General features: G+C 38.6%; 1 protein-coding gene across 1 annotated transcript in view; it reads right to left on the reverse strand.

Annotated features, from left to right (window-relative positions):
- Cfap299 (cilia and flagella associated protein 299) overlaps nucleotides 1-15,590 on the reverse strand; it is a 507,653-nt gene that overhangs the window by 68,283 nt on the left and 423,780 nt on the right. Inside the window, exon 4 of the mRNA XM_041671499.1 lies at nucleotides 11,972-12,114. Coding sequence (XP_041527433.1) covers nucleotides 11,972-12,114 — 143 coding nt within the window. The remainder of the gene's footprint in view (nucleotides 1-11,971; nucleotides 12,115-15,590) is intronic.

Raw genomic sequence — 15,590 nt, forward strand, 5'->3', positions numbered from 1 at the left:
GTACAAATTTTTATTTAATTTCTCCTTCAGATAATTTGTTGTTAGTATATATACATAAAACTGATTGTTATGCTGTTTTTTATATCTTGTAATTTCTAGTGAGTGACATTTATTTTTAGGTTCAAGCAGTTTTAGTGGAGATTTTTGGGGTTTCCAGGCTCATGGTGGGGCCTGGCGAGGGGCACTGTACCTCTCTCTCTACAATCTGGATTCCTTTATTTCTCTGGCTACGATTTCTGATACTGCGTTGAACAGAGCTGGTGAGAGTGATCCGTCTTGTCCAATAGCTGAACTTGGAAGAAAAGCTTTCAGTACTCCAATGCTGACTGTGATGTTAGCTGTGGACTTTATCAATTTACGATTTCCCTATACCTATTTGTTGAGAATTTTGATGAAAAGGGAATTGAAGTTCTGTCAAGTGCTTTCCTTTATATATTGAGAAGACCATATGAGCTTTGTCTTTTAGCGTTTGAAGGAATGTAATGTACTAAGGTTTATCTGAGCACTTCAAAACCTCCTATTGTCATGGTTGAGTCTGTTCAGCCATGGAGTGTACTCCCGTAGAGGTGCCTTAAGTTCAGAACGCCAGTGCTTTACTGATGGCTTTTGCATGTGTACTCATCTGGGATATCTGTCTGTAGTTTACTTACAATGACCTTGCCTGGCTTTGGCTTCAAAGTAACACTGGCCTCTTAAAATGCATTTGGAAGTGATCTCTTGGCTTATAACTCTGGAAAAGTTTGGGAATACAAGCCATTCTTCAGTGTTTGATAGACTCCATCATCAGTCATCTGTCCTGAGCTTTGCTTTTTGGGGGAGTTTTGATTTCTTATTCGGTATCCTTGTTTGTTATTGATATATTTAAATTTTCCATTAATTCACCTTTCAGATGCCATTTTTATTGCCATTTAATTACATCTAGGCTGTCAAAATTGTTGGTGCCTCTCGTTTGTCTCTTGTAGTGTTGTGGTATCAGCTAGCATTTTTTCACTATCATATATGATTTTTCTGTTTTTTAATGAAGGTTTGTAAATTTTACCTTAAAAATAGCTGTCTTATGTTTTCTACATAATTTATCTATGTTTTGATATTATTTCCTTCCTCATGTTGACTTTGGGCTTAATTTATTCTTCATATACTTTCTTAGTAGTAAAGTTAGGTTGGTTAGTCAAAGTCTGTTTCTTTGTTTGTTTGTAGGTGCTTAACTCTATACACGTTTGGAATTATTTCTTCAATGCCCTTAATTTTTGGTTTCCATGGAGATTCCCTTTACATGGGTTCAAAGCTATTTTTTATTTCCGCTTTGATTTATCTTTTCTCCAGTGTTTTTTTTTCTGAAGTATATAATTGAATTTCCACATATTTGTGCACTTTCCCAAATGCCTATTGATTTCCATTTTATATTATTGTGGTTGGAAAAGAATTGAGCTTATGATTTCAATTTTCTTAATTTGTTGAGACGAATTTTTTGACATACGATCTGTCTTGGAGGATGTTTTATATTTGGTGAAAATGTGTATTTTACAACTTCGGGGTGAAGTTTTATTCAAGTCTACTATTTTCATATCGATTCTCTGTTTAATGACTTACCCATTTTGAAAGTAATGCATTAAAGCTCTGTTTGCATAGTTATTATCCTCTTGCTTTCCATCTCCTGATAATTGTTTTTCTCATGTATTTTTCCCCAAACTCTTCCCCTTTGACCAGTATGTATTAGTAAGGTAAAATTAAAAAAAAAATCCTCTAACAGACAACATATTGTTAAATATTGTTTTACTATCCAATTAGCAATTCTTTTGATTTGGGAATTTAATTCTCTCTCTCTCTCTCTCTCTCTCTCTCTCTCTCACGCACACACACACACACACACACACACATGCACACACATACAGAAAAGAATTATTGATATGAGTTGTCATTTCTTGTTTTCTGAATATTTTGTTCCTTTCGTCTTTTTTTATTTTTTCATAATCATATAGTTTTACAGTAATGTGCTCAGATTCCTTTCCTTTCTCCTACATTCACTAATGTTTGACGGAATGAGACTGCAATGTAAAATATCTGTACCGTCAGTACCCACTATTGCATACACACTATCACTGTCGTCATGGCTACAGAATTTAAAACTGTGACTTTGTCTTGTATATCTGTGTTCTTATACCTCACTGGGCATCTTTAAGATGATTATTTTGGATTGTTTGGCAACCTACCTCTCTCTGTAAGGGTGCTTAGTGGAAATTTGTTTTGAGTCAATTGTGTCATATTTTCTTGATTCTTAATGTTCTCTGTATGTTTGTGTTATTATCTTCATATGTAAAGAAAGAGCTATTGCTTCCAAATATGATGGAGGTGTCTTGACTTGGACAGACACACTGCCAACAGTACTTAATCTGAGGCAATGTGAGACCATCCCATAAGAGAGCACCATGGCATTGGAGAAAAGCTTCTATAGCTTCCTTCAATCCTGGGGAGATCTTCAGTTCTTTGTTTTTACGCTGCTTGATAGAGCATGCTAAAAGTGGATATTTACCTCCTTGTAAATTATGCAATTTATTTTGGCTATTTGGTATGCTATGTGGCAGAATAGGAACTGGCTTTCAAGATGAGACCAGAATATAAGATTCCTTTAGCATCCATCCTTTCCTTCTCGAGGGACACCTGCTTTCATGTACTTTCCCCAGCCTTGGAGAGCAAAGCTGCAACTGAGCATTCTTCCCCCCTCTTGTTCCCCCCCCCCACTGAGTCCCACAAGTTACTCAGTACACAGTGTGCAGCAACACAGAGTCAGCTTCAAGGAGGGCACTCTGAAAAGGCATGAGCCAGGCCTCCAGGACACACCCTGGTTTCTCTTCCCTGCTCTAGGGGAAATTACAGGGTTAGACAATCTGCTCAGCACTAAACTGAACTGGCCTCGGGAAGATTTTGATCCAACAAAGTGAAATTGTTCTTAGCTAGGCGGAGGTGGTTGCTGTGGGTTGTGCTCCTCTGGATACTTCTTGGTTGAATGATGAGTTCTTTTCAAAGGTATTTTGTGCTAGGGTTGTTACATTGGATTTGGAGGAACAAGAACTGTGCTTCCCTATTGTCTCATCTGGGTGATGTCATTCTCCAAACAACTCCTGTTTAAACAGTCTTGTTTAATTAATTTTGAGGTATTTATGAAACCCACTTCCTGCCCATCTTCCGTCCCCTTCTTTAAACAGAATCTCATCTTCATTTTTTCTTACCATTGTAATTTCCTCTTTCTTTCAATTTTTCTCTATTCTTTCCACTTTTTGTTCATTTTCTGAACTGTCTTGACAGCATCACAATCAAATGCTTTAGCACAAAGTTTACAACAAAACACCAAATGCTTGAAGTTGAAGAAATATTTCCCTTTGTGTGAATTATAGTCAATGTGAGATTAGGGGTTAGTAAGAAAGTTCTTCAACATCCAAATGAATTACTTCCCCATTGTTTGGGTTGGCTTATTGACTCATTTATTTAAAGATAGAAGAGGAAAATGGAAAAAGATGGATTGTGTGCTATGGCATTCTTAAGGCATCCAGCTTCTTAGCCATACAAAGTCATTAATCCCATATTATTAAACTGTGATATAGTAGTAGACACATATGCTACTATGTATAATGTTTGCTCATGAATCATAGTTACCTTGCTTCAGGCCTTATCAGTTTCACTTAAAATATGGCTAAATACAAGTAAATATCTATAGAGTGTTGAAATTTCTGATTATTAGAAAAATAAAAACACCAGGATGGGAGTTTAATATCCATTTTACCAACCAAACAACTTTCTTTTGTACATTTGCAAGTTTAAGAGTGACTGGGAGGCAACAAAAGAATTATATTAATCTGGTTGTCAAAATTCGGGAGAAATGTAGCTAGATATAACTGCTTTGTCCTATATTCTTGGGACTAGACATGAGCATCTTCAGTACGGGTCTGCCTCTAGAATGAAGCAGAAGTAGCTACCACTGAGCTGGGATTTTGTTTTGTTATCCTTCAGTTGACCCATGGACTTAGTAAGAGATTGTGCATTTGAATGGAATTATTTAGGTCCTTTTATATGACTTATGCTTTTATTTATAAAATCAGGGGAAAGTAAAGTATAAAATGGTCTACAGGGAGTTTTTTTCCAAAACAAAATTTTTAAGAGAATTTGGTTAATGTAAGCTCTTAGTCAGATTTGGAGATGATATTTGTGTGTGTGTGTGTGTGTGTGTGTGTGTGTGTGTGTGTGTGTGACAACTATTTTGTAATATTGGAAATGAAAATCATTTATTTTTTCAGAGGAACTGATTTCTTGTTGTATCATCCAATTTTATAAATCAGTAGAGATGGAATTCATTAAACTTTATCAATAATTTGGTGGTTGGACTGCTGAAGTTTATGTAGACACAGCTCCTTTGTCCTCAATGACTACTTTGTTCCTTTTAAAAACAAACTAAAGCCAACTAGGAATTGGATAACATGAAGAAAATTAATTTTCATACCAGTGCTGAAAAGAAACTAAGTGCTTGTATATTGTCAACTGCTGTACATGGGGCATTTGTACACAAACATCAGAGCATGATTATACTAGAATTTTAATTATTATAAATAAAATAACGGAAGCACACGTCTAAACATGTGTGAATGAATGGATGTGCTTTATAATTCTTATTTTCTATCTCCTAGGGGAAAAGACTTTCTTTTTCTGGATGACTGCTGTCTGCTTACTAAGTCCTCACTGAGATTTTCAGTTCGGCTTTTGGCCACGTGCATCTCTCAAAGCCAAGCACAGCTGTGTCCCCCTGAAGCCTGTCACGTCACAGCTGCCCCTGTGCCCGAGTGGTCACAGCAAGCATGGCCGTGTCATGAGTGATATCAAGGGAAACAGAGGACAAAGTGGCGTGGGACAGCACGGACAGGTCTCTCAGGGAATGGACGAGTTTAGGAGAAGAAGCTTCACTCGCCTTGGGTTTACCTGGTGCAGGATGTGAGGCCTAGCACTTTGGTCGTGAGATAGCAGGATTATTTAGAAACCAGGATGGGTTCTTCGTAGTCCTTCCCTAGGGAGGGTAGAGATATGTGCAGACAGGAGATAGGAGATAAAGACTGACAGTAATCCTTCATTTAAATAGAGAAGCAATAATTGTCTTAAAAATAATTTGTCTTTAGGCATTTAAATAGAATCACATACATATTATTAATTAGGCTATTACCTAAATACTTATAATTTATTTTAGTTTTTTTTTTCATAGAGATCATGGAAGTATGAAAGTCATCTGTAAAGTTCTATGTTGTCTATAAAAGGAGCACGCTGCCAAACCCATGGTATCCTATATGGTGAGACACTTCTGTCTGCAATGCACCAATGCCATTTTAAGAGGAAAAAAGATAGTCTTTTGAACTCTGTAGCCTAGAACAGTTTAAAATAAACAAGCATCAAAGCCAACAGGAAAAAAAACCCACAAAACCCTGACAGATCTGCTTTCAATGTGCTGGAGATAATGTCTCCGGGCCGATATCCAGCAACAGTAAATTGTCATATGTGTGAAATGCAAGCCTCAATGCTGTCCTGTTGACTGCTCTCTAAGTGACCCATAAACAAGAGCTTTGCAGAACTGACATCTCTGGTAAAATTCTAAGTTAACATAGATGAATGATAAGTTTTATTTTTTTAAAAAAAAAACAATCAGACCATGATGATAAAGAACAATACAGATATATAATTAACCCTGAGAAGTGAGCACAGGAACACAAGCTTTCTTTATCTCATGCCACTGAATTTGCTCTACAATAAATTTATTCTCAGCTAAACTCTTCCTAAATCATTTTGCTAATCCTTGTATGAACTGTATGTGTACTGAGCTCTGTTGGTTATATATTTTAGCCTGTGATAAAATGTAGAATTTATATTTATGCAAAACAACTTGCTATTGAATACGGAAGCCTTGTTGGTAATTTTGAGAACAAAGGAATATTAAAAAGGATTATATATTCTCTGCAATAAAAGTATAGAATTTAGTGTTACTAAATGGTAATGTAGACTCTGGAAGCTTAGGATAGTTTTCCTAACATGGAGAGGAGGATTGCTAAGACAAACAGAAATCAGGGTCAGTAGATAGTAATGTGCTTTCTGATTTTGTGTGTGTGTGTGTGTGTGTGTGTGTGTGTGTGTAATGTGTGTGTGTGTAATGTGTGTGTGTAATGTGTGTAATTCTATATGTAAGCATGTTTGCACATGCAAGCTTATATGTAATTGGAGGGGCAGAGGTATATGAGTACTCTGGGAATTTGATTGTTTTACTTTTTAAGCAATGAGTTCAGAGAGGTCAGGATGATGCTCGCCCTGGATGATGGGGACAGACACTCTACTATGGATTCAGCATGATGCTGGCCCTGAATGATGGGGGCAGACACTCTACTATGGATTCAGCATGATGCTGGCCCTGAATGATGGGGCAGACACTCTACTATGGATTCAGCATGATGCTGAACCTGGATGATGGGGCAGACACTCTACTATGGATTCAGCAGGAATTGCTGTTTCCACCATAGCTGGGTTTTATAGACAGTCAGGACATGCATCTGTGAATGGTGTGGAGTCTTTCCTTCTGCATCTTTGAGTTTTACATGAGAGATAATACTTAGTGTCCATCTTTGGATTCTAAATGAACTAAGTATTGGGAAAGTCAATTTATCTGTGAAAGAATTCCAAGTAGATATTACAAAAAATTGATATGAATCATAGTTCAGAGGATATGAATAGATTCTAAAAGTATCCTGGGACATAACTGAGGTTCAACAAGTCGGGGCCAATTTTCCCTTGATGACCTCTTGGCTGAAGCCATAATTATAGGCTACTTTTAGTTCTGTTCAGCGCTTTTCCACATGCAGAGCTGTGGCACATGGTAATTCTTACTCTTGGTGACTGAAAATGAACTACTGGTTAAGTACAAAGGGTTGTTTTCCGCCAAGCTCAATGAAAGGAGGAAGTGGCGAGGGTGGGTACAGGAAGGCCAACATTCCCTTGTCTTAACTGTGGACAGTAGGATTGCTTAAGGTTTTGAACGGCAACCTCAAATTAGGCTTTGTTAAGTGCGGCAAACATCTGTAGAAGAGGCGTACAGACTGACAAAGGCCAACAGGGAAAATAACATCCTAACCTGACTCATTCTGAACTGAACAGAACACTGGTTTAAAGACTCCTAGAGCTTGATATGTAGCCTTATCTTTTCAGTTGCTGTGTGCAGAGGCCTCTATGTAACCTTGGGTGTACCAGTCAGTGCTGCAGGGACGCTGTTTCTCTTGATGTAAAACTGAAAAAGAAGCCTGTAAGCTGCAAGATTGTGGAAATGAGGAAATGAAGGGATGAATATAAACTGCTTAGCAGAGTGCTCAGTTAATTTCCAGCATTACTCCAATTATCTTGTACTTTTCCCGCATCTCTCCCTGTTAACCAAGGCGGTGTGGCACAGTCTGAGAGAGCCCAGAAGCTAACATTAGGCAAACCCATATGGCTGGATCAGAGGAGCTCATGGTGGAGCTAGCGATAAGGATGGCTTTAGAAAAGTTACAAATGTAAACACCGAGGAATCTGATGTCTCCTCTGTGAGAGTCCTACAAGTGGATGACTTGCTATGTAAACAGTGAACCCTTTGAAAATCTGGTGGAGCAATTTAGTACTAGGTGATGGTTGGGATGAGGAAGAATAGGCCAGTGTGATGAGTATTGAGGTTCTAGGAGAATCTTTAGCTCTCAGGTACTGTACACACTAAAATTTTATCTTTGAAAATTAGTTGTGGCAATAAACAAGGCTCCTGCCAGTACCTCTGCCATGAAGCTAGACTCCCAGAAAGCTAAGGAATGGGGTGCTAGTTTGGAGAAAAGGTTTTGCTTTTGTTTCCACAGGAAATGAGAGGCTATTAATTCATTCTGGGTTAAGAAAAATAAGGTTTGGTCAAGGAAGACCCCCCACACACACACACACACTGAAAAATCTTCAACAGAAACGGTTGGCCCAGATGATCCAATCTTCCAGCTCACCTCTGTAGCAGTTTCCTCTGAGTTCTACATCCAGAACAGCCTCAAGACTGCTGGCTGAGATTATCCAGCCTCAGAGAATACGCCATCCAAAATTTCACCATAATCCTACATTTTCTTTAGGTCCCCATAAGATTATCAGTGCCCCCAACAGGAAGTAGCCTTGAAAACTGCACATCCTCCCCCCAATTGGATTAAGGATATTTGTCTGTTTAGTGTGTTGGTTACAAGTTATTATTGGTAGTGGTCAGGAAAAAAGCTAAGGAAAGGCATTTTCAATATATATAGGTTGTAATCAAATGTCTTTTTAGCAGCTGTTGCTCCTTCCTCAGCAGTTAAACAATTCAAAGACAACACAATAACATACAGAATCCAGACTCTCTGTGTATTTTCTGTCTCTATGTGGTTTTTCACTACGATATTTCTTTTACTTTTACTTTTAAGTTTTAGTTTTTTTGAGATAGGGTTTCTCTGTGTATCTTTGGCTTTCTTGGATCTCACTCTGCAGACCAGGCTGGCCTTAAACTCACAGAGATTCACCTATCTCTGTCTCCCAAGTACTGGGATTAAAGGCATATGCCACCACACCTGGCTACCCTATATCTTTTTCTTTTTTCTCCCAAGCCTATGTATATTTTTAAACACACTGTAAACTGTTTAGAGGCTTGTTTTGCTTTTTTTTTAAATCTGTCTTTGCTATATGTCTCTATCTTTTTTTTTATTGACTACATGAGTCTTTAATCTGCTAAAATATGTGGCTAGGATTAAAGTCTCAGCCTTGGTAGCTGACTCCACCCCTTTTCTTACCTTTTTTTTTTTTTAAATGACAATGAGACATGTCTGCTCCTGGAAGCACCCATCTACTTCAAGAAAATCATGGGTAGCAAAGAAACTCCACATGAATTTTAATTTCTTTGTGGCAAAAGTAAGCCACTGGGCAAGTCCCTTCCTTGACTGCTGACATTATGCTGTCCTAATTAAATAAGCAGGACACAAAATATTCTGCTTCGCAGAAAAGTCTATCAGATATGCTAGACCTGTAGGTCGAAGATGGATGTCCCATCATTGTAGAGGAACTTTGGATGACTGTCCAGGCAGCCAGCTGTTTCTGTCATTTCTCATGTTTTTTTGGAAGTCATTGCTTGCACTCCCTGCTTACTCAGTTAACATTAATTCCTTTTTGGGTTTCTGAGAAAGTTGAAGACTAGATTGTTATAGTTTTCCTTGTTTACCAGATGCAGAAAGCAAGTTATGATAGAAAGTAAATTAGGTACAAGACTTAGGACTCACCAAGATAGGATCGATATGGAGTATTTTCTCTGAATTTGTCAAATGCAAATGGACTAGACATTGTTGATGTATTTATTGCCTGTATATATTGTATATAGTTATTGTACTTATAGTATACAGTTTTCTTAGATTAGTTATAGCTTTTTTATTTTAGACAAAAGGGGGAAATGTAGTGACGTTTCACTTACATTTCAATAAATAAAACTATTCTCAAGATCAGAGAGTAAAACAGCCCCACTGGTCAGCCTTAGAGACCAGGCAGTGATAATACACATTTTTAATCCCAGTAGCCACACTAGTTGCCATAGAAACTGGGTAGTACATGCCCTTAATCCTAGTGGCACACACCTTTAATTCCAGCCCTAGAGAGAATTATAAAATGGGAGGAAACAACTCTCAGACACAGTCTCATTTTGAGATTTCTGGATTCAGGGTCACCATTTTTGGATGGAGATCGAGGTAAGAGCCAGTGGCTGGCTATTTTGTTTATCTGACCTTCAGGTTGAACTCCAATTTCTCTCTCTGAAGTTGTATTAATTGTTCTTCAAATAAGATCTAAGACCTGCTCAATTAGAGGGAAACCTTACCTGGTACTGGAAACCTAGGCAACTATCCAGGACAAGGAAATACACAAATCTTGGAGAAGAATCTACAACCACCACTTTACTAAACCAAGATAATTTCTAATGACATTCTAAATATTTATCCACAGGTAAGTGTGGACTTAACCCCTCATTAAGGAAGCTTCTATTTGCAACAGACAGTGATCACTACAGAAAATCACAACCAAACAAACTGCAACCTTGTGGAGCCCAGTCCCAATGTATACAACTATAAACAACTCCCAAGCCTAAGTCTCATGGACACTGGGAAAGAAGGGTAAAAAGATTGTAAGATACAGAAGATCTGGAAATTTGTTCTAATACTGTGTCTCCTATGAATGTCAGAAACTACAAACATAAAGTCTCACCCACAAGACTGCCTAAACACTATCTTAACAAGAACAATACCAAAAGACATGCCAAATTGATGAGGAACAGCTTTATGAGACTTCAACCTTAGACAAAGAACTACAAGCAACAAAGGAATACTGAGAATGGAAGAAATAGCCTTCCCCAGAAAAGGGCACACCGATTGGTTAGCCAATACCAAATAGTCAGTCCTGAGGACATACAAAGAAGTAAATTATTCAGACTGAGCAGGTTATATTTAGCAATATATATGTATGCATATATGTACATAATATGTACATGAAATACGTGTGTACCAACATCTAGGATAATTAGATCTGTACAACCCAAAACTACTGATCAACTCCTTAAGATATAAACTGGGCAAGAGGCAATACAGAACATCTCACATCAAAAGTCTTGGCAGAAAAATACTGAATCTGTCATCATTAAAGTGACTGTCTAAACAAGACAGTAAGTAAAGGCAAGTGAGAGGGATCAGTGAGACAGAGGAAGTGAGAGGATGGGTCAGTAACAACTCAGTAGCACTGAGGGGCTGCTACCAAGGGGGTGCTAGACAGAGAGAAGCAAAACCCTTTTCTTGGTTATCCTGACTAGACAAACCATCTGTAATCATAGGGACCAGTCAGGCTTTAGGTTTATAAATGGAATATTCAGTTAAGTGTGGCGCGGTCATGGTGTTGCTACTGCTATTGCAGATCCAGAGAGCAGTGTCCTTGTTTTTCTTGTATAATGGACAAATCTGTTTAGGTGACAGGGACTAGGGTGTCATTGGTTATAAGGGTGTTAGCAGAGCAGAGGTCTGAGACAAACTTTGGATTTTTTTTACTTTCATTTTGCATATTTTATCCATTAAACTTGCTTTCATCTGTTATACAGTTTTGAGTTTTCATATCAGTGGGGTGGCATGTGATATGTTAGTCCATGCATGCCTGTATGATGTGTAAATTGGGTGAGCTTTAACTATCTTCTTGAGCATTTAAACTACTAAAGTGTTTTCTTCTAGTGTTCTTGAAGATGCATCATGCTATTTCCTCTATAGTTATCATACTGCAGTATAGTATATAAGACTTTTTACATTTATCTAACCATAGCTTAGTGCCCATGGATCAGCTTTTCCTCAGATCTCCCTGCCTCTCCAGAGCCTACACTTAGTTCTCAACAAGCATGAGATGAACTTGTTTAGATACCATATGAGTAATACCATGAAAGGATTTCATATTTTTATGACTGAATAGTACTCCACTGGGCTTCCACACAATTTTTTTTAAACAAATCCATTCATCTATAGAGGGATGCTTAGGTTGTGTTCATCACGTGGTTATTATTGTGAACAGTGCTATGGCAAACTTAGGTGTATAGATGTCTCTTTATATGGTTCCATTACCTTTGGATAAACACTCAGTGGAAAGCTAGATGGGTCATGTGGTAGCTCTTTTTAGCTGTGTGAGGGCTCCCTCTCCACAGTCTCCTAGGGGATTCCCACCAGAATCATCTTTACTAGAGTGAGATGCTATCTCCGTGATTCCGGTTTGCAGTCCCCACATGCTTCGTGACCCTGGCACTTTTCCACAGAGAGGTTCACATTCTGGTCCTTTGTGCACTATCATGCAGGGCTCAGCAAGCAATACACAATAATTCTATATCTTTGTCCCTGAGGTTTAAGAATTGTGAACAATTTACCTCAAATCTGTGGGCCTTGGAAGAAGTCTTCTTTTTCCAGTAAAGTAAACTTCAAAATCTTCAGTTTTTAGTCTGTGGGCGTAGTCGATATATCCTGACACTTCTTGCCCGTGAGCATTTTTGTCACGAATGAAGATCACAGTCTGGTAACAACACAGAATGGAAAAGGAACATGAATGATGTCACTTGAGTATTTCCACTTAACAGAACAGAAGCTGCGTTTGGGAAGCCCTGCGCATGCCAAGGTTGGGTTTCAAGGGCTGTATGTTTCACCCTTGTGATTCTGACAGGTAAGACACTGTTAGGTCTCCCCCACAGCTGGAACTGAAGAAGCCAGAAGACTCACAGGCAGATGGCACACTCACAGCAACTTTACAGCACATTATAAAGAAGTCAGACCAGCATTCCTAAGAAAACCTTCTTTGAAGCATTAAAAATATATTGATTTATTTACTTTCATCTCACTCTCCTTATCTTCTTTATGGGCATCTGTTTATGAGAACACTGAGATAGAGGGAGAGGCGAAGTTTCTCAGGTCTCCTAGATATCAACTGCAGGCTTGTATTCCTAACTGCCACTTCTTTCTCCGAATGAATCTCTCCATAGCTGATATCACAGATCTTTAAATATGTTCTCCATAATATGATAATCAAAAATTTATTTCACAAAATTGTGTATATTAAACTTATAAAATGAATTGTATTATTTAGCACAATTGTCATCCATGTTAATATCTTTGCAAATGCTACTGACCTCTTTCTACAGGCTCATCGTTCCTAAGGGTAATCGAAAGGAGCAAATAACAGGAGTGTTAAAGTCCCGACCCTTAGAACTCACGTTTTGGTGATGAGAGACAGCTAGACAACAGACAATGAAAACTGAAGATCAGAGAAGAGCCATTGAAGGAAAAACACAGTAGAGCTAAAGCTGAGTAGCAACACAATGATGCGCAGTGAAGGCTAATTTAACTAATTAATTTAATGAGATAAGCTGAAGACATAGACTTTAAATGAAGGACTTGAGTAATGGGAGCAAGCAAAGAGAATCTGTAGTACAAAGTCCTAAAGCATAAATAGGCCATTGGAAATGGCTGGATTGTAACTTCCACCCTTCAGATCCATAGGCATCCTGCTCAAGTTTTAAGGCAAAGCTGATATAAAAATAAAGAAATATTATTTTCTAACTGGAAACTGAGAGTAAGTAGTAGAATTCTGTGGCAAAGTTCAATATTTGGAAAGCCCAGGAGACCATCATTTCCTCTTCAGCCGTCGCTGGGTTGTCACTTGTTGGGTCTTTGTGGCAGTAAACTAAGATAGTTGACTTAGGTATCTGTGCTTCCAGAAAGAATAAAGCTAGAAACTGGAGGGATTTTCCCCATTGCATCTAAGAAAAGATGTTGCTAACAATACCCCAGCTGCAGAACGACAGAACAGAGCAGAGGTTTCCATGACTTGTTATTCTGCCTAGAGGATACCCTGCTGTCCATTCTGGTTGTCAGGTTTCTGGGTACTAAAAACACGGCTAAGGAGGATTCAAAAGCAGGGTCTTGCTGCAAAAAGAGAGAAAGTATCTGACAAGTTAACCTTACACCCATTGATATGTCAGGATGAGCCACTGCTATTCCTCTGTGCATCTTGGCATTATTTCAGCACACTACTCCCTCAAGTTTTCCCACATAGCCTCTTGGTAAGGTAGTATAGATTTCTTTACGATTGGTGTTATTTAGTTTCCCTTTCTGAAGCATAAATTTTGATTCAGTCCAGACTTCCTGAGACTCTTATGCTGCTCAACCAATAGCTTGCTTTTCAGCTTCTACTTAGACAAGGCCATGAGCAACAGCTGCTGGTATGGCATTTGTGTTTCTAGATTGACTGGACTTGTCTTCAGGGTTAGCACACTCCTGAGGGGAGGTCATTCACATTAGAAATAAAAGACGAGAAAGATGTTCTAATGAAACCTTTTATTTTCTGAATGGACCTCTAAACCAGGAAAGGAAAATCTCTCTGTGTGTTTGTGTCTGTGTCTATTTCTGTGTCTGTCTGTCTGTCTCTCTCCCCGTGTGTGTGTGCCTGTGTGTTTTTCTACCACTGAGAAATAGTCTATCAGCACAATGACAGACTAGATATATTACTCATTTTTGTGGTGAAGGCAAATAAAATTTCCAGGTTAAATCAAAAACATAACTTCTAAAATACACTGGCAAGAAAACGAGGTTGTGCTTAAAGAGCAAAGACCCAAAAAGGACAGCACAGCCTTGAAGCCCAGCTCTGTTCTGCAGGTACCAAGTCAGGACTGAACACTCACTGTTCACGTTTAGCCTCATGACAAACCTGAGAAATAATAAGGTTGAAAGAGCAACCGTGACTCGTACTTCAAATACTACTTGCTCTCATTGAGAGGCCAAAGCACATTGGGTTTTGTACTCCATATCTTACATAGTCCTCTAAAAAGTGTGCAATGGGTATGGGTGTAGGTCAAGGAGCTGGGAAGGAGACTACAGTAGGGGATAGAGAAACCCCAAGGGAAGGAGAGGAGTGACACAGGATGCCTGTGGCAAGAGTTCAGAAGAGGACCAATGGGAAGAAAAGTGATCAGCAGGAGCTGGGCAAGGATAGGGAGGGGAGAAGGGAAGCAGGAAAAACAAGGACCAGGTGTATACAAATGTACTTCAAAGAAGCTCATTAATCTGCATGATAGTTCAAAGAAATAATAAAAATTATACAATGTCTAGGTAGCCTTACTTCCCTTGTTTTATCAGTGTGGGCACTAAGCACACTGTGATTCTGAGTAAGGGTCCCTGTATGCAGAGACAGAATACAACACCAACAGTTAGACTTGGGTTGGCTTCCTGTGATGTCCATGTTCTTATTGGGTGTACAATGCAAAAGAGAGATCGGATCTTAGATGCTGGCTCTACCGTCTACTTGCAGTGCCATTCTGGTAGGTTATACTTTTTAAGAATTAGTTTCCTTTATAATAAAATGGGTTAGCACTTGTCTTGAAAAGTGCTGTTTAAATTAAACAAGGCAATTTTGCTAAGTACTCAGCAAAGCCTAGCCCACTGTAAGACTATATCAATCCTATCTTAGAAAATCCTACTGCTTTTCTAACTGTTTCTATTTCTACGGCCACTATGTCAGGATCTGTGTTAACTTGGTCAGCATCTGAGATGGGAGGAAGAGACTTGTCACACCAGACTCCCTTCCCTAGAGGTGCATAGTTGAGGTAACTGAGCATCCTTCATTTCTTCTGCTAAATTTAGTCCTTCTCGGAGTAAAATTGAAGACATTTTGATATTTAAATTGCTATACATGTATAAAACAGATGCAGTTGAAGATGAAGCTGTGGATTCTAGCCATTGAACACCTAGAATAGGACATGAGTGCTCCCTTAGGCTCATGGACTTCTTCTGTCCCAGGGTGGCATAGATCAGCAACCAACAGCTTTGCTGTTCTGAGCCTTGTGTTTTTCAAGAATTATTTGGTTCCTTCTGCTTACATTTTCTGCACTTTTATTCCAGTGGTATATAGGGTAGAGTTTACATAACATCAAATTTTTCCTAAACTGTAAGTGCATAGCTCAATTATTTTTCAGCAAATTCACAAAGTTGTGGACAACT

This window comes from Microtus oregoni, unplaced genomic scaffold (genome assembly GCF_018167655.1).
Source record: "Microtus oregoni isolate MIOR12 unplaced genomic scaffold, Mior012 000021F_ref0000039, whole genome shotgun sequence".
NCBI classification, from domain to species: domain Eukaryota; kingdom Metazoa; phylum Chordata; class Mammalia; order Rodentia; family Cricetidae; genus Microtus; species Microtus oregoni.